The sequence below is a fragment of the Manacus vitellinus genome, unplaced genomic scaffold (assembly GCF_001715985.3).
Source record: "Manacus vitellinus isolate BGI_N305 unplaced genomic scaffold, ASM171598v3 scaffold_2_pilon, whole genome shotgun sequence".
NCBI classification, from domain to species: domain Eukaryota; kingdom Metazoa; phylum Chordata; class Aves; order Passeriformes; family Pipridae; genus Manacus; species Manacus vitellinus.
This window is the reverse complement of record NW_021940208.1, coordinates 12,049,804-12,069,803: the sequence shown is the minus strand read 5'-3', so window position 1 is coordinate 12,069,803 and position 20,000 is coordinate 12,049,804. Positions and strand designations below refer to the sequence as shown.

The 20,000-nt window shown below is 42.0% G+C and overlaps 1 protein-coding gene across 1 annotated transcript in view; it reads right to left on the bottom strand.

The window, feature by feature from the left end:
* The window catches only part of ELMOD1 (ELMO domain containing 1), a 45,445-nt gene extending 25,988 nt beyond the window's left edge, over positions 1-19,457 (bottom strand). The window contains exons 1-3 of the mRNA XM_018071512.2: positions 19,420-19,457; positions 4,066-4,171; positions 3,662-3,756 (exon numbers count right to left, since the gene is read on the bottom strand). Of these exons, the coding sequence (XP_017927001.1) occupies positions 3,662-3,678 (17 nt within the window). The 5' untranslated portion in view covers positions 3,679-3,756; positions 4,066-4,171; positions 19,420-19,457. The remainder of the gene's footprint in view (positions 1-3,661; positions 3,757-4,065; positions 4,172-19,419) is intronic.
* Positions 19,458-20,000: the final 543 nt, after the last annotated feature.

The window sequence follows — 20,000 nt, the reverse complement described above, 5'->3', positions numbered from 1 at the left end:
GATCCAGTATTATATCATCCAGTGAAAAACTCCCTGTCCTAGTGGAGGTACCAGGGATGTTCCTACCTATCCTAAGTATAATAAATACATGAGACTTCCCTTACAACCAGAGGCTTCCTCCCTAACCACACTTGGGTTTCTTCCATCACCACATGGGGCTTTTTCCCTCACCAACATGGGCTTCCCTTGAGAGATCCAGACTGCAATCATCACTTCGACAAAACTGTGACTCTCACCCCTGAGAAGACCATAAGAAGAGGATCAATGGGATGCTGTCAGAATCCATGGAGTGGTCATATTTTTTTTTTACTTAATCTGTCTCTCTGTCACTCTCTTTCTCTACCATGCCTCTCTCTTTTTCCTATTTCTTTCTATCTCTACCTCGCATTTAATGTTAAATAAAAATCCATACTATTGACTTTGGCATACGGTCTCGTTTGCACCTTAATTTGGGCAGAGGCATTTCTAATAATTTTGAAGAACCTGATCATAACACACCTAGGATTCTAAACAAAAGGAACAGGTTGTTCAGAGAGGCTCCAGAATCTCCATTCTTGGAGATGCTGAAAATGTGACTGGATGCAGCCTCAAGTAACTTGATATAGCTGACCTTGCTTTGAGCAATGCGATAGGATTTGATTTCCAGAGGTATCTTTCAACCTCACCAAACACAGAATGGTAGAACACTAAACAAGTCTTCTTAAACTGAAAGGTTGGGGGGGGGAGGAAGAAAAAGACAATTCACTAATATTAAACACAAAACAGACTGTCAAAAGAGAAAGAGGAGATGTCAAGCTGATTCTAAAAAGTCATATCAAAGGTCCAACAGATGAGTAGTAGGCACAGCAAAAGTAGCATGCAAATTACACTAATGAGTAATTACATTATTCACAACAACATACATTACATGAGTAATTACTGCATTCACAACTGCAGTGTTTTATTTAGAAGACCAGCTCCAGTAAAAACCAGAGACTACAGTGTGTCTCCAGTTGACAAACTTAACTCACAGCAGAGTGGTAAGTCTGCCTATAGGTAAGAGCTTTCTCTTACATCAAGCTGGATTTGAAAGCCACTGTTCAAAGTCCTCCTTGGGTGCCCAGGCAAATACATGCTACATGAAGTTGCTTCAGGGAAAGTACTGCCACTACTTAGAAAGCAAAGTTGAGGTTATTTTAACTTCACAGATAAAAGCCCTGTTCCTCTCTCCGTCCGTTTTATGGCATTTTCCATGTTGCAATTAACAAGATGACTTGCAGTTTGAGCAGACTTAACTAAGAAGCTCACTGGTTTCAAATGTAGAGATAATCTCTGCCATCAGCATCAACTAGTCCAGTGTCTGCTCCATGTTGTGCAACAAGGAAAACACTGTGCCACTGAGCAGCCTTTGCCATCAGCACACAACACCCAGCCCTGCACTTGATCTTCACAAACAGTTAAGAACACTTTAAGCTCTCAGGTGGCTGCTACTAGCAGTAATGGACAAACATCAGGGGACACAATATATATTAACTTGTTTATTTTCCAGCTGATTTCCAAGCTGGGAGAGTTAATATCCTTGCCTCACATGTATATGTCCCTGCAGCTCCGCCCTTCACTGCCTTATTCTTCATCACACAAACCTGCAACCACAGGCTGCAACACATATAACAGAAATCACTACCCCCAGTAGGACCCCAGCTTACTTTTTAATCTCTGTTTTTCTTCTATATTGACAAATTATGAGGAGAGTACTCTTATCAGTTCATGTCAAAGGATTAACATAAAATAAGAAAATCAGATGCTTGTAAGTAAACAGAAATAGGTTCCCTATTTCAACAGTATTTTCCTATTTTAGGTGCTTTGTATTCTCCCTCTTCCCCATTCCTTAATCCAACTTCCTGTTCAGCATTTGGAATACTGGACTTTCCACAACAAAGTCCAGGACTGTGCTATTTAGATAAGCAATTTTTTTCAGAATATCTACTTTTACCACTTAAGAGAATCCAACACCACCAAGACTTCTCAAATCTTTTAGGATTCACTGACTTCAGAAATACCATAAAGAGAAGCAGGAGGCAGTTTCTTCAAGACAGCCTCCAAAACAGCACACTTTCTCCAACATGGAAAAATCACCAAGGGGCCAGGACAGACAAAGGTGAGCAGAACAGGTAGTTTAACAGGAGGAGAGATAGCAGCTTAGAAGTTGGCAGCAGCTCAGCATCTCCATCAGGAGGGATCAAAATTATTTTATGCTCAGGAAATCCCAGATCACTATGGGAGCAAGCTGTAACACCCTCTGCAACCCCAGCCAGAGGCTCTCACCCCACTCACAGGATGGTAGAGTCTACTTTATGCAGGACTCATGACCCAAATCCCTCACGGCACCAATTTGTGACCTTGGGTAAGGTTGGTGAATAAGTCTGTACAGAGAAAAAAAGGTAAAAATTATAGAGGCAGGACTGCTGAGATGGAAATAATTAGCAGGATCCCAGAAGGAAGGTTCCAGAATGAGACAATATAAAATTATAAAGGGAAAAAGCACCACAGGGATGTTATCCAGGTTAGTTGTGAACTGTCAGCTCACTGGACCTATATCAATGGAGCTGATGGAAGACTTGGGACCACCCAAGGCATGAGCCACTTGCAAGGCCAATTCTTTCCCTCCTGGCTGGTGCCTATCAGGGTGGTAAGCACACTAATGTTTAGCTCATTCAATCTTATCTGTCTTTTGTGGATGTTAGCAAACAAATATTTGCTTTATACTTTTGGCCTGTATATGTCCTGCTTACAGCGTCCTTTTGCAGCTGGTTCAGGATACCTGAGGAAGCTGACCCAAACACTCCACAGAAATGCTTAAGCCAAGTCTGGCTTGGCAGCAAAGTCATTATAGATGATTAGCCTAGAAGTAATGATGCTAATATCCATAGTGTATAAGACTCTCTGCTGTAAACAGTCTAAAAAGGGAGAAAAATATAGTGACAGATGCTCTATACAGAAGCATATGTTTTAGCTCTCTTGAAAAGGTTTCTCTCATCCAGACAGATTAGGATTTCTTTGGTTTATACACAAATTAGGCTCTTGATCTGTATTAATTTTGAGAAGTGCTCAGCTCTCTCCATTGACTGCAGAACAAAGACAACATGGGCTTTCTGCACCTATAGCTGTTGTCTCTCAAGTCCTTCACTCTAACTCTGGTTTATGGAGAAACAACTGCAAGTCATATGTAGGAGCAAGTAATTGACATTTCTCCCCCAAACTGAGCATGATCAGCTTCAAAAACACTTGCACCTCTTCACCAAGCATCTCCCCTTCTCTGCTTTCACAAATAACACTCCAAAAATCCAGACAGTAGACAAAAATGGGAAAGCAAAAGCCCATAATTTTTCAAGTACTGTTCTACATTACTATTTCCCCTATTTTCCCCTGACATATTTGATACATCACTGCTCCAATCCCACAAGACAGTTGACACATTCTTTTCTTCTATAAAAAACTGGAAAGGAAAATTTAAATTAAAATAGCTTTAATTAAATAGCTAGATCTAGGTGAACAGAAAGCAATCTTGTATGATCTAGTTTACACCTTCTGTAATACTTGTAACAGTAAAAACACTTAACTCACTGCAGCATTAAAGTAATCAGAATAATTTAACACTTCTGAAAAAATACAGAACAGTTACCTCAGGAAGTGCTTCATAGTGACGGTTTGGTTTGTGTTGCTAGAGCTGTAATCTGTTGATCACTGATGACCTCTTCTTTGAAGGGGATATTGGTGCTGTAGAAATAGAATTGAGACTTATTTACTAATAGAAAAAAAATGATATTTCAGTTGTCTAAATGGCTCTTGAAGCAAACATCTATGGAAATACATGGGAAAGATGTTAAAAAACTCTCATGTCAATAAAAACAAAATGAAAAATCATAATTTGTTCACACTTCAGCCTGTGCACATACTTTGGCCAGACTATACTATCCATGTCTCTTTTCAGAGAAGTAAAAAACTTGAATGAGAATACAGAAAAAGGTGAGAAAGCTTGAAGAAACATCCAGACAATTTCAAACGCTTCTTCTGTTCTTCAAATACCTGTTTGGTTCACAGCAGTTTCCAAGTGGCAGTTTCAAGAGACACTCGGTTCACTCTGCTGTTAAAAGTCCTCTGTTTGCCCGAATTTCCAACAGCACTTGGAGACCTTGGGTAAAAGTAGAATGTAAGTAAAGAGATAATACTGATCCTGATTTAATTCACTACAAGAGATAGTGAGTAATCAATTTTCCTGGTGACCAACTATATTAAATGATACATATGAGATCTTAAAATAGAGTTGATCAGGTTGCCCATCGGTTCTGAGATCAGGTGTCCTACAGGTAATATATATTATGATTACTAGTTAGTCCCAGTAGAGGAGAACTGGAAGAAATAATGAAGAAACATTAAAAATATAACCCTGCCTGTGTACTGCAGACTCTCCCTGGTCACCACTTCTTTACTTCATGTTTCTGAAATGAAGTATTCACTTACAAGTGATATTTGACTAAAAGATGCAGACTTCTCAGATTACTGTACTTGATATCCTGTAAAAGGTAATAAAACATTTTTAATTTCTTTACTTGCCAGAAAACAGGTACTGCTACATGTGTCTGCTGTTGGGACAGCTTAATCCAAGACTTAAAGGGAACAAGACCACACTTTCAAGCTCTGTACTAGTACAAGCCACACATAAAGACCTGAGTAAAAGCTGTGAAGAAATCATTTAAGAGCTTGTTTTCCATTAGCACTGCATGCAGCATGCTGAAAAGTACTGAAAGCCTTAAGAAATTTGACCTCTTTTGTCACAAAGTTATAAATCTAGAGAACCTCAAATCTATTTTCTTCTCCAGGACCTATCAGCACTGATGGGATAAAAATCTTCTTGCCCTACCTTGTTCTCATACACTTTCCCCTTTGTAACTTGTAAGTTTCACACTCCGTTATTGCTTGTTGACAGGAACAGAACAAGCATTTAAGTTCAGAAAAATGCAGCTATCTTGTTGGATTACATCACATACAGCTTGCTAAAAATATATAATCCCTGAACTGTGAAAGCTTCATTCATTTATATTGGTTTTGACTGGCTGAATCATGTTGCTGTCCCCTGAATGCAGCTGTAATTGGTGCTGGCTGCAGTGACACCTGCTTGCAAGGGTAGAGAGATGCTAACATCAAACTCTGGGAGTTCATTAATGAACACAGTAGGCAGGCTCCTAACACTTCCTTATAGAGCTTTTGATAGGTCTTCTATCGTAGAAAGCACAGGGAGCACAGGAGATAGGCAAAAAGCGGAGAGGATGTAACCTGCTCCCCTTCCGCAGTCTAACAATTTACTGTTTAAAAGATACAGTTTGTGAAAAATTCTCACAGCTGAGTCTCAGCGTTTTAGCATCAACTTGAACAAAGGAAGCTCCAACACAAAATTTGACCCATAAGGGCATCAGTATAAAGGACACACCAGAATTGCCATGAGCTGTCAGATAAACCCCATCTAAAAGTGTGAGCTGGCCTCAGCCTCCAAGGTCAGCTCCCTCTTGATTCTGATCAAGGTACTAGCTGAAAATTATGCTGCTTTACTACTGCTTTAAAGGGAAAAGAAGTTCAACTTGCTTGAACTCCAGAACCAGTTCATCCAAGTGTGGCATGGAGCCTCCAGATACTCTCCCTGCAACAACAGTTACCAGCTACAGGCAATAATAAATTCATTTTGAATGCTCATTAAAAATTAGACTGTTTCAAAAACTGTATTTTAAGTCAATGTAGCTGTTTAATTACCTGGGTAGTCTCATCTCCTTGGATGGTAAGATTGACAGAGAGATAGACAACAGGTTAGCAAAGGCATACAGTGCTTTCGGAAGACTCCATAAAAGAGTCTGGCGAAATAAACACTTGAAGAAAAGTACAAATATCAGTGTTTACAGAGCCATAGTACTGTCTACTCTTTTATATGGTTCTGAATCATGGGTCATCTACCGCCACCACCTGCATCTCCTAGAGCGCTTCCATCAACGCTGCCTCCGTACAATCCTAAACATCCACTGGTCAGATTATGTGACCAATACATCTGTTGTAGAATAAGCAGCAGTCACAAGTATTGAGGCCATGTTGCTGAGAACAGGTACGTTGGGCAGGGTACGTCTCAAGGATGAAGGACCACCGCCTCCCTAAGATCCTGCTTTATGGTGAACTTGCCTCTGGCTGCTGCATGAGAGGAGTCCCGAAGAGAAGATACAAGGACTCCCTGAAACAACATCTCAGCCTTGGCCATATTGATCAACATAACTGGTCTACTCTGGCCTCCAATAGAGAGGTCTGGAGACAGATATCTATAACGCTGCTGATGCTTTTGAGAACACGCGCAGGATCACCCTTGAGGAGAAAAGACAACGCAAAAAGAATCGTGTCTTGCAGAATATACCACCTAAGGAGTCTTTCTGCTGTGCCTTTTGCAATCGAATATGTCTATCTCGCATTGGCCTTTTTAGCCACCAACGCGCTTGTAACAAACGTGGGTAGAGCCCTTCCCAAATCTTCGTTCGCGAAGCCTGGCCATGAGTGAATGAAAAGCTGTTCATACACCCTTGTCTTCTTCCCAGAAAGCTAAACTCAAAGGAAGGTCACTGGTTGCAAAGAAAGAGCAAAAAACTAAGTGACAAAACAAGCATGACAAATGGTTAAAAGTGCCAATTTTGGATCTCTTTAAAAGCACACCCTTGGAATTACAAGAATAATTTTTGTTGTTCTCTCCCTTTTAATTAAAATGTGTGTGGGAAAGTAACGAGAAAGAAACTTTACAGCTGAAGTCCTGATGCCACAGAAATCAATACCAAAGCCTTTCAATTTGGAGAGGAACAGTTCACTCTGCATGTTCAACAGCCAGTTCCCTATAGCACAGGCCCAGATAATAACCAGGTCCATAGGAAGGCCATGGCCTCAAAAGTAGTTTCCACTGGGGCTCAACGCAATCAAATTCCACCTGACTCTGTTAACAAGAAGGCTTCAAGACCTAGAGGCAAGACTTCCAGCTCAAGCAGATGCACAGAGAATCTATGCTGCTGTCTTGGTTCATAAGGTAAAAAGTTTACTTTTTATGTGTGGTAGACAGGCTTTCTAAATGCTGTAATCTGCTAAGGAGAGATAAAAAATCAGTGCTGTGCTCTGCAATTCTTGCAACAATTCACTTTTGTGGACACACACACACGTGGCACTAAGCTATTTGCATCCAGGCTAGACTGGGAAGCCAAATCAGAAGTTGAGAATTTACAGTCATCTTCAAAAAAGTAGGACTGGAGGGCAGGATTCCCTATTTCCATATATCTCCATAAGGGAATCTCTAGGGGAATTTAGCAAAGATTTTCTGTGAAGAAGAGATTTCCACCAGTCTCTTTATCTCAACATATAACAGATTTCTCGTAAGTGAAACTTTACTTCCAGCATCTCAGTAAACAGGAAGAGTAGCTATAGCTCAGGACAACATGTTCTATCAACACTTCAGAGTTTACCCAAAAAGTCAATTGTATTAGATGTGTTTAGAAAAAAGACAACAGAAAACAAACAAACTGTCTCCTCCTCCCTCCCTCACCCCTCCATTTTTGGTCAGGGAGAAGAACTTGACTTCCAGCCTCCTTCATGCACTTCTCAAATATCACTTTTGTCAAAAAGTGCCAGACTCTCAGTGGGACACCTAGAGCCAGCAGGTGCCCCGTAGGGAGCAACCTATTGGAAGCAGCATCCACTCACCACCCAGAGCCCAAATTTGCACTTTTATATGGTTTTACTTGTCTGAACTTTAGCTGTGTTTTTCTAGAGCTTAATAAAATGTTCCAGCTTCATGCTATGCACACATTTTCTCACTAAGGTACCTACAAGATACTTTTCTTATCCTTTTGCAGTCAGATTTTCAGCCTTTTCTGATTTTAAGTCATGCAGCTGAAGTAAGTCTAAAGACAAGTAGGTCTGACTTTGTCAGCTATCTTCCACTAACTCTCTATGCACCAACAATACAGATCCACTACAGAAAACCTCTTGACTCAATGTTTGAAGTCTGCTCTTCGGCATGAAGAGAGTGATCCATGTTGTAAGGCTCTAGATTGAGAATGATGGAGCAAGGACACAGTTTGGATGTCCCACATTCTCAAGTTCTCGGCTTGCAGGATTTTATCCTGTACCACACCACTTCTACAAAGCAGTTTCCTTCTCCCTCCAACACCACACCCACATACCAATTCATTGCCAATTGTTTCATCCATTTATTTTAAACAAGACAGCAGTTTTCCCTCCTAAAACTAACCACAGCTTTTCTTGGAAGAGAAGCAGTACTACCGTAATCACACAGAACTGCAAAACTATTGCAAACTCTGCCTCAAAATATAACTGAAGCTGTCCTTAAATAAACATCTACTATTGGAATTTCTTGTGACTCTATGATCTTTTTGGTAGTACACTAAAACGTGCATCAATCTGAAAGGTTAAAAGTTGCTGGAAGCTCAGAGAAATGAACAGTAAGCCTTAAAAGTCACCTCTTTATTTGAAGCTCAGAGTTTGCTTTGTTTGTCTTCTAGAAAGCTGAAGATACAGCTGAAGAGAAAAGTTGTGTTATTTAATATAAATCACCGTATTTTCAGAGTAAAATATAAACCCAAGGTAGTTTCCTTCACAATATTTGTTTTGCAAGTTGGCATACTGCAAACACTTAGAAGGGTTATATTCCAGTTATAAAGAAAGAGTATCTGTGCTGAAGAGAAAAATTGTTGGAACCATTAATATGAGTAGGCTGAATATAGAACTTTGTTTATGTGGATCCTTAGATTACCAAAAAACCCCAAAGCCCAGTAATTTATTTTTAAGTTTAGTTGTTACAGTTTCAAAGTATGGTTTTCTGAATGCCACCATCATGATGTTGATTTCAGGCTGCAGCTTTTCTTTCCAGCAGTATCCTGGGTCACCACCTATCCCTCATTTACCTCAAAAACCTGCATGTATTAATCTGGGAGGGACAATAGGCTTGAGCCTTACATCAGCAAAAGAGTTTTGCCTCTGTATATTCCTCTTTTTTTTTTTTTCTGAAGGGAATGTTAGTGCTTCTGTATCTCAAAACCAACCTGCGATAACTAGAATTAGAAAGGGGAAGAATAGCTGACACACATTATGAAATGTCCCTTGAGGTCCTGCAGGATAGCAAGCTGGCAGCAAGCCAGCAGTATGCAAAGACAGACAACAGCACTCTGGGCTGCATGAACACAAACACAGCCAGTAAGTAGATTGAAGGAAGAGATTATCTTCCTCTGCTCAGCACTCTGGGCCATATTTAGACACTGTCTAGTTTGAGGCTCCAGCAATACACAAAAGACACCAATAAATTGAAGAGAGTTAAGCAGAGGTCACTGAGATGGCAGGGGAGGGGGGGGAGAGGGGCTTGTTCAGCCCCAGGCAGAGACAGCTTTGGAGGGACGTAACAGCACCTCCAGTGCTACAGGGACATCATTGAGAAGTCTTAGATGGATTCTTCATAGCAGTGCAGGGCAGGAAGACGAAAAACAACAGGCAGAAACCTAAACAGGAGAGGTTCAGCCTGGATACAAGGCAAAAATTTTTCCTGAATAGGACAGTCAGGTAGCGGCACAGTTTCCCAGTGAGACTGTGCAGTCTCTATTCTTTGAGGTTTCAAGTCCCAGCTGAATGAAGGCCTGAGAAGCCTGACTGCAGAGCTGACCCTGATGTGGGCAGGAGGTTGGACTGGAGATACTCTAATGTCTCTCTCAGCCTTTGATTCTCTGTTTCTCCCATGGTCACTTTTACAGGAAGATCTCAGATAACCTGAGTTATACCCAAGTACTCATAGTACTGTAGTGCTATAGAGATACAACAGATATGGTGCCCAAGTCCCTGATCTTTTATCAGTTTAAGACCTACCAACTTCTCACTAAATTCCTATATACTTTTTAGTGTTTCCCAAGAAACAAGTTTAGCTTTAGGATGGAACAAAATCATTCGCTCTATCTTATCTCTCCCCTCCACTCCCACTCAGAAGCCTCCACCATACAATTTGACCATAAACAAATCATTATAAGGGTTGTACAACTCAAAAATGAGAGTCTCCAAGAGTCCTGCCAGATCAAAAACCCCCAGATACAAATAAATCCCCAACAACTCTAGGACTCCAGTTTGGTAAGCCATTCTAATTCTCAGCAAGTATTGTTTATCAGGCTATCCATGGAATAGATATATACCTATCTGCATCTTCCAGCTTGCATTCATGCCCAAAGGTGGCATAAAAGTCCATTCAAGTGTATTAAAAAACCTAGTAAAACCAGAGGAACTTCAACCATCTCAGCTGCAGCATAGTCATTTATAGGCCTTTGAATGCTATAGCAAGAACACTGCTCAGACTTCTCCAACTCAGAATGCATCCTGGGAAATGGCTCTATTGCTGAAAAAGCTCCCAAGAACAGATTGCCTCGAATGGCAGTTCCATGGAGTGCAAAAGCACTTTGTTTTGGCTCAGAAGCTGCTTTGCCTGACACCAGTGGATGCAGCCACTGCTAGGACTCACCTTAAAGATCAACAGTGGATGCCTGTTTTGTTTGAGCTTAGTTTCTCATCTCAGTACAGAAGGATATTTTCATTTCCATGTGCCCATGATGAGGCTGTATTCAACGTAAAACACTCTTTAGAAGAAAGTCTTGGAACAAAATGTCACACTTGATTGATGATGTTAATAAGCAAGACTTGACTTCAGTCACACTGTCACAGGTAATAAAATCTTTTCCCCTCCTTATCTCCATCACTGGTTGACATTTTCCATTTCAGTATTTCACTAGGAGAGTGAAGGAAAGGCTAGATGTGAAGTAAAACTTAACTGAATTTTAGTCCTGTGAGCATGAGCACATACAACACAATTAAGCAGTAAAAAGAGCCCTGAATAAAAGCTTAAAAGCAGAGTTGGAGGGTGGGAGAGCACAAAACCCCCACTTTCTCTCAAGCTACAGAACAATGCTTTGAAAGTCTCTAATTTTGTAGTTCTATCTTAGCACCATTACTGTCTCTTTAAAATGGTAAACAGCATCCCTGATACACAACAACGAAGGATCAAGAGGGTCTTGCAATACCTGTAAGAGGCAGTTACGTAGGATTGTACCTGGCTTCAAGAAAATTCACTTATCAAGTCTCACATGGCAAGTTACCTCTAACACCACCCAATTCAGTCTACACAATGCAATTCCTCCACAGATTTTTGTTCAGTGATAACCTACAGTTTAATGAAGATAACATCAAACCAGAATTCAGAGTTGTAGAAGCATCTCCACCTTTTATGATTGATCTCTGCCCCTTAAAAGAGAAGGCTATGGCTCTCTACCTGACTGTTCAAAGCAAACTATATCCCAGAAATTCAACAAAGGAGATGTTCATGCATACAGACATGCTTTGCATGCAGAACTGTGGTAATACTTTTACCAATTTCTATTAGCTCTGCTCTACTACAATGTTGAAAGATGTGGAGGACAAAACTACATGAAGTCACTTCAGGTTACCAGTGAAGACTTTGCTGGGTACATTCTATTTCTAATAATAAATGCGAAGTTAAAAAACACAGGAAGCTTTCCACACCCCAGAGAACTGTAAACTTCTAGAAATGTTGTCAGATGCCTAAATTCAACAGAATTAAAGTATCCAAGTGTTGTCTCCATCTATAGTATTTCCACTCTTAACAAGCTCACCTTACATATTGAGGAAAGTGTATTTTACATGGAAGAGAACAGAGTAGATGACACATCAGCTAAAAATGAAGTGTCATACTTGAAAACAGCCTTCAACCCACAGCAACTTCCTCCGCCCCCCTCCTTCATATATTATAAAATGGTATAATTTTTAGCCACCTCTCATGAGCTTTCATTTGGCCGCTGAGTTCACCTAGGAGAACAGTAGCATCATCTGGGTGGCTCATACATGTCTACATGGTTTGCAGTGCAAAGTTTCTGGCCCACTTGCTCTGCTTCCAGACACACTCTACAACAGTTTGAATTGTAAGGAAGTCTGTTCTAAATAAAACATCAAACTTCATAGCAACATTCCATCAAGTTTAGAATAAATCCTACAAGGCTAGATGCATAAAATCCAAGTATGCTGCCTGGTTAGCTCCCAGACTAATTACTGCAGAAGCTTCATGGAAAAAAACCCAAAATTACTATTTTCAAAAGTGAATGACTGATGCGCATTTGCCTTCCCTTCTTGGTTTCCACCTTGTTGCCTGAAGATGAGTGGAGAGTACAAGTTAAAAGGCAAAGAGGATGTATTCCCTTGCCACCAAAATTAACTGAAGTCTAGATTTGCTTTAGAGCTCTACCAATTCCTAACAAACAGTAGTTTGTGGGGAAGGAACATCTTTCTATCAATGGGTCACATGCAGATCTGCAATGCCAATGGAATTACACCACAGATGCTTGGTCTATCCTTTTCCCTATCTTTCCATCTACCATTATATTTGTTTGGACCAAGCAGAGTGAACTCAGCCATCAGATTAATACAAACTCAAACCAAGCATCAGCCTGAAAGCATGTAAAACTAAGGACTTTGAGATTTAGTTTGCTAACTGACACTCCTCCCCACCCAAAAAAAAAAAAAAAGAAGTTAAGACAAGGACACCAGAGGTGTCAGGTCTAGGGCCAAACTCAGCTTTCAGGCTAAAGGAGCATAAAGCAATTTATTTATCCAGGAGCCTGGTGAAGATCAGACACAATTCATACTGATCTAACAAAAAATTACTCCATGTGGTGCCATTTTCTCAACATTGCGCCAAATTACTTCGGCATGGGAATAACAGCTTTTCCACAGAGCTCTGAGACACAGTCATGCAAGAGTAGGGCAAGTAAGGTACATGAGAGTTTCTGCATTTCCTTCTCCGGTTTTACAGACAAACTTTTCCCTAACACAGAATTCAAGAATGATGATCTCCCATGCAGTAAGCCAGTTAGATGATGTCACAAAGTATCACATTTGTGAAACCAAGGGCATCCTACAGCAAGTGTTATGCACCAGCTGTTAGCTGCCTGGAGTCCTGCAGTCTGCAGAGGGACCACAATAAATGAGCAACATACTTAATCAGTGGACAGAAGGACCTAAAATCCCACTGCAGTTTTTTTTGCAAACTTCATGGCCTACTATTTCATCTCCTGTTTGCTGCTCAGTGAGATGTTCTGTATCCCAGGAGGAAGGAAATCAGGACAACTCCAGGTATATGACCTTGCTAGAATCTCTGGTTATGCATTTTCTGCCCAGAAGGACATATGCAAGGCAGATTGTTCTGGTTTTTTCAATGCCTGGGGTGAGGAGAAGGGGAAGAAATAATCTATTTTATCATGAAAAACAGAAAATGTTTCTTAAGTTTCTCCAATATATACTGCAAACTCCTTGGTTGAAACAGATTTAAGCCCTTCTTTAAGGAAAAGTTTTGAATGGCAACATGGTAAAAAAAAACCCACATCACTTTAGAGTATCTTCTCAAATCTGTTATCCAGACAGGCCTATGTACCAGCAGCTACCAGTTGACTCTTCAACTTGGAAGACTCACAAGTATCTTACGAAATTTTAGTTTCTATTAACAAGGGTTGTGAACAACTGTAAAAGTGCATTAAGACTCACTTCACCCTACTGTAGCTTAAGATAACTCCAAGTAGCATCAAAATCAAGTGCTGTTTCTATAGGCAGTGGAGAAAGAAAGCTATGATAGAGTTTGGTGACAGGGAGATTCATAGAAAGGAGGGATACAGCAATACAACCACCACTCTAACATGACTAAGTAAGAAAAAAAGCCGATGAAGATCTGGAAAAGGTAAAGGTGGAAAGAATGGTCTGAAGGTCAATGAAGTTATACCAGCTAGTGAGCAAGACCTATGAAGCACACTTTGAAGCATGGTACAGGAACCATTTTTATGTGGTAATTGCACAAAATGTACTTTCTCAACCAAGTAGGGAAAAGGTGAGTGACAAAGGAAGTACAAGGTGCTCTGGTGCTCTCCTTCCCTCTCCCACTTCCTGCTTGGTCCTACCAAATGTCTACTTTCTTTTAGGTGCCCAGTCTCAAACAGAAAAGGATACTGGCAAAGATTTGATAGCAGCAAACTAGAAAGGCGGGAGAAGACAACGTGGAAAGAAAAAAGAGATATGAAGACCATTGGAAACTCTTCCTGTAACAACATCACCCAGGGGAAGAACAACAAAGCAGAGCCAGGAGAAATACAAACTAGGACAGGATGATTGACAGGACTGCCATAACGGGTTTATTCTTAACAAAATGCAACACCAAGTCTTCTTCCTTCAGTGTCTCTACTTAGAAAAGTGAGCATACTTTTTTTTTTATAGTCCTACCATTTACCCCATAAGTGTAAAGTGATAGAAAAACTTCTAAAAGAAAATAAATAAAACAAGTTTCCAAAATACTTGCAGCAGACATAATAGTTTGTTAATGTGAATTGATCTTATCCTTGGGGCAGTAACTTGTATGATATAGCACATGTTGGTCAGGACAAATGAGGTTCAAAGAAGAACGTGACTGTCTCAGATTCTTGGAAATAATGTTATAGCCTGCATGAAAGAGCTGGGAGTAGATTGCATGGCCTTGTCTTAATTTGTGCTCTGGTATGTCCTGTTTTCCATATCGTCTTCTGGGAGCACCACCATTCCTTTCCTTTTCCCACTCCTCTTCCCTTCTTCACATGGTTCAGGAAGAACTCCTCTTTTCCTCCTTCAGCCAATCTGTTCTCCTCAGGCTGCTTTAACACTGACAGCATGAAGGCCTAGCAAGCCCAAAATTAACAAACTCCGCATTGATCTTAGTGTTTCAGAGGTACAACCTGTTTGATGGCACACATCCAAGTCAATGTTGATATGGATATGGCTTTGTGAAATCAGAGTGGGAGAGGGAATAAGAGACTTGCTCTTATAACTGCCTACCAGAGCTATGGAGGAGGACTACCGTTTCCATGACCACAGGACAGTGTTGTACTAAGGGGCCCAATTCATATCACCTGCACGCCCACATGATTGTGCAAGTATTATGGGTGTAGTAACAAATGGTGTTGCTACACCATGGACAAATCTCAATACCAAAGTCATCCCGGAAGACAATGAAAGGTAGGGATTTATCTTTATTTTTCAAATATATAAGATGAGTAAAAAGAGAAAGAAGAATATAAAAACAGCAGAAAACTTCTGTTCATTATCAGTGCAATCTGTAATTGGCCACAGAAGCACTTGCTCAATATGCTGACCCCAACAGTGTTATGATTTTGGAGTCCTAGGAAACTTATTGGTTCACTTGTGACAGACATAGACATAGAATATGGGCACACATGGCAGATGGCATACATATGCTAAGGAATAACTCTTGTGTTTGTGAAACTGATAGCTGATTGCACACAGTCCTAAACAAGCCTTCTTTACAGAAGCTGCCTTTCCTTCTTATGCACGATCAGAAGACATCAATGACCGAGTTAGCAGGATGACACAGAATGCTGTGGAGACAGGACTTGGTATAAATAATATTTTTGGGTTTGGTCCTGCCCTTTAATCTCTCTATCTCAGTATCTTTCCCCAGAAAAGCAAAATACAGAACTACTGCTGAAGGTACAGCTACATCAGTGCAGAGCACAGACCAACAGAAGTGCCTCTGCCAAGGAAAAAAGTCCTGCCAAGCACTTGAAATTGAAACCATATAGGTTGGGGAAAGGCTGCTTGTTTTTAAACAAAACACCCTATACAGATGCTGGAGCAGCTCCAATCTGGTCCCTGGGACTAAATGCTGGGTTGCAGTTGATGTGCTCCCAAAATAGTTCCTCCTATTTATTCTCAGGTGCTCCAAGAAGCCAACGAAGTGAGGTGAAGAACAAAAAGGCAGGGACAACTGGACTAAAAATGCCTGTGAAGTAATTCTAGGTACAATATCACCAGAGAGGGGAGATCTCACAGGTACACAGTTTCCTATAGGTATAGTCATGAGGACCACAGTATATTGCACCTCCTAAATCTGCTCTAACAATTTGCAATTTCACATGCTTACACTGTCAATTGTTTTCAATTCCAATCTTTGCACCTCCTGTATTTCTCCTATTCCCCAGGCTCCTTTTTATGTTTGTGACTGTATCTGTCTGAAGCAAGATGGAGTGCTCAGCCTGAGGATCTGCAGACAGATTAGGACATGTAAAAAACACCATGCCCAATGGATTAGTTTCACTCATATATATTCACTCCTATGTAGTAAGTACTATACCTACTGTAATGCTAGAAACTATCTTTCTGAAGGGCCTCTCAGCTGTAACAGAAAGCTGAGAAGTGTTTGCTCACATTTTTCAGAGAAATAGGACACAGCACCCAGGAACAAACTGCCAGAAATGTTTCAAGCTAAAAAAACTGGTGTGGGGGTCTTCACCAGTTTTATGCTAAAGTGGATGAGAACTGCTCACTCGATTACAGCTGAGAGGTACTTTAAAGAAACCAATGTCTTTCACACAAGACTCAGTAATTGAATAGGAATGCTCCCAAAGTGGAAGTCCTGGTTTACTTTCAATGAGAGAGTTCGGGTCTCTTGTAGAGAGACTGCCCTGAGACCTTAACCACCACAAGGCAACTGGAGAAGGTTTTCAGGGAATGTGTCAGATACTCAAGCTGGATGTGAGCCAAATCACTAGTGTAAACATATTCATAGTTTGTCTCAAGGCAAAGTCAAACAGGTCAGTTTGCCACCAAAATGCTTGCTTTGCCTTGAAAAGGAGTGCTCATGCAGTCCCACATACCATAAGAAGTGATTTGGGAAGCTGCTCCCGCAGCCTCTGCTGTCAGACTTCTCTTTCCACTGCCTGGCAGGAACAAGCAGCGTTTCCACCTCCGGCTCAGGCTTGGCAAATCCCACAGTATACCACTGCTCAATACTTGAGCTCATATCATGTTAGACGGATGCTGAGGATGTTAAGCCTGAACCACAGCCACAGTCCTGCACTAACATAAACATTATCCACATCTCTTTACATCAGGCTCATTTTTCATTTTATTTTTCTCTACTTTATCCTTCTTTCCTGCTTGGATTCTCACCACCTGGCTTCCTTCTCAGTATTCCAGTAAACCTTATTCTGGAGTTTACTCTTCACACCTCCTTCCCAAAGCTTGCATTGTATGAGAGTAACATATTTCACACAGTCCTTTGCCCTGCATTACCAGCAAAGGATTTTAAATAAAAGAAGTTTTCCAATCAAGAAGGCTGAGCAGATGTTCATTAAAAAAAAAAAAAGTAGTTTCATGAGCCAGAGGGCATTAAATCCAACAAGATTTGATCTCCAGGCAACCCAAGCTTGTTCTTCTTGCAATTTTTCTGCTAAGACTTCAAATGACCCCTTGGCAAAAATAAAGCTCACCTGACTCTGTATAGTTCTTATGCCCTAACTGTATAATTGAACAGATTTTTTTTTTAATTGGTTAATAGCTGATCACAGATTAACTGCAAGTACAAGTTCTCTGCTTAGCCGAAGGGGCTGTAATTCCTCGTCAAGAGCAATAGAAAGATGTTTGATCAAAGGAAATTCTTGGGTTCACACGCGTCAGTGCAGCTAATATGATGCTGTCCCATGGTTAATAAAGCCCTGTCTCAAGAGCTGAGCCGGCAAAGGATTCGTAGGCACTTTGTTATGTGCTCAGCTCTAGCAGGTTTTTACACTAGCAGAACATGTTTTACTGTATTATCAGTGAACCAGCAGGAAAGTTAACAAATTCATTCTGTTGCACAGTTTTTCCATTGTTCGGTGCTTTCCCAGGATTATTTTCTGTCCATTTTTTGTTTAGAGTGACACATACAGCATCTGATGCTGTCACATGATTTCACTCCTGAAAATCATAGGCTTCCTGTCTCTGAGCTTCTATTAGCCTTGATAAGTCAATTGTTAGAGCAATGTAGTTTTGCATTTGTTTTAGTTGAAATGATTGCTTAAAATGACATGCAAATTATGAGAATTGAACAAGACAAAAGATATTTCTCTTCTCCACTGGTTTGGTTTGGCAGTGTGGTAGCCCACATTTTTTAAGACAGACAGAGAAAAGCAGGGTCTCCTAAGAATCAGCAAGTCTTATCTGAACTTGCACTTTGCTAAACAGACATAAGTATGCAACACCTACCAAATTATAATACATAAGGAGTCTTTTGCTGTTCTGTTCTTAGGGAGACAAGATGTTTTTATCACAAGCACACTCAACTGATTCAACTATTCATTGATCTACCAGTACAAAACAACATTCTTTAAAAACACGCAATGAAATGTTTGAAACAGAAGGCAATGCGTAAGCTGCTGTAGTGCATAGGGATGATGCAGGATTTTAAAGATGCTATTTCTTCTATGTCATTTTAGGATACATTACAATAGTGGAGGGATGGGATGGTGGGGCATGGGGATGCAGAAAAGAAAAGAATGAAAACCTGGATTTATTAAAGCATGCAAGCCACAAAATAAATTTCTTCCAGTTTCAAAAATGGCTCCTTTGTTTCAAATGCCTTTGTCACAAAAAACCCAGCTTGTTGTGATCTGACTGTTGAGTTGACTGAATTGGGACAAAGGTGTTGTTCTTCCCTCCCAGGCGGTCGCCCCCCCCTTTTCCCCCCCCCCCCGCCACGCCGCCCCCATTCTGACATAGACTTTCGCTACTCTCTTTTAGCATTTTAAAAGAAATTATAAGAAAACCAGAAACGGCAAGGACAAAGGGAAACATCAAAGACTACAGACATCAATCCTGGACTAAACTCGGGAGCAAGCGTAACTTCAATACACAATGACCGTGCGGGGGATGAAGGGGAGGCAGGGAAGAAGAGAATGCCACGCAAAAAAGAAGTCATCATTATCATGTGCACATGTTGGTGTCACTGAGGTGCACAGACTCCAGGGCAGTGCGGCGTGGGCAAAAGCCACGCCGGCGGGGATACCCGCGCAGGGTGGGCTGCGGGCAGGGCAGCTGGCTGCGGGGCAAGGCAGGGCAGGGCGCGGAGGGCCCACTGGCGGAGCCGCAGAGCCGCGCGCGCTTCGGCCGCCCAGCGCCGCCCTCCTCCTGCCCATTCCCAAATAGGATGGGGCAGAAAAAAAAAAAAATTATTAAATTATAAAAAAATTTAAAATCAGCTATATATACCGGCAAATGCGCCAACCAACTGCAGCGGTGCCAAATTTCATTACGCCCAAGGTCTTCAGGAAGCGTCCCCGCATTCCAATAGGGCCAAAACTTCGCCTCCACCCCGAGGCGGAGTGGAAGATGAAGGGGGGGGAAGCGGCGCAGGGTGCTGCGATGCGGAATGCCCTGAATCTAGGGCACGGAGCGCTCGCCGTCGGTAAGCGACGCGGGGGTGACCGCCGCCGGGCTCCACTTGCCTGCCGCGCACGTCACCGCTCCGCGCCGCTACATCCCGCGCGGCGCAGCGCAGCGCCTCCGCGCAGCCGTCCGAGCCGTCCTTGCCTCGGCGGGAGTGGACACGGAGCTGCACGCCGCCGCGATCTGGGTCACCCGGCCGCGGCTGCCCAGGCGAAGGTGAGGAGGAGGAGGAGGCGTGATGGAAGGCGGGTGGCGGTCCGCCTACCGGCGTAATGCGCGGGGGAGGCTGCGGCGGGGCCCGAGCCGCCCCGCAGGGAAGGGAAGGGGCCGGGGGCCGATAGCTGGCGGTGCGCGGGGAGCGTCCGCGGGCGCGGTGGGTCCCTGCGCGCCGCCTGCCATCGTGGTACCTGGCCCCCGGCGCAGGATGCACCTCTCATCTCTGGACTTCGAGACCTTCCCCCCTCGCCCCCCCCACGCTTGCCGAGGAAAGGCGATACCTGTCTGAGATTCAGGGGAATCCAGCACAGTAGTACAGTTAAGGTCCTATAAGAAAGCGGGGAACGTCTCCAAGGAGTTAAGGTCCCGGCTAGCTAGGGTATTATCCAGCGAGTCAGCATTCTGCCTCCATATGCCATCCCACCGATCTGTCAAGGAGA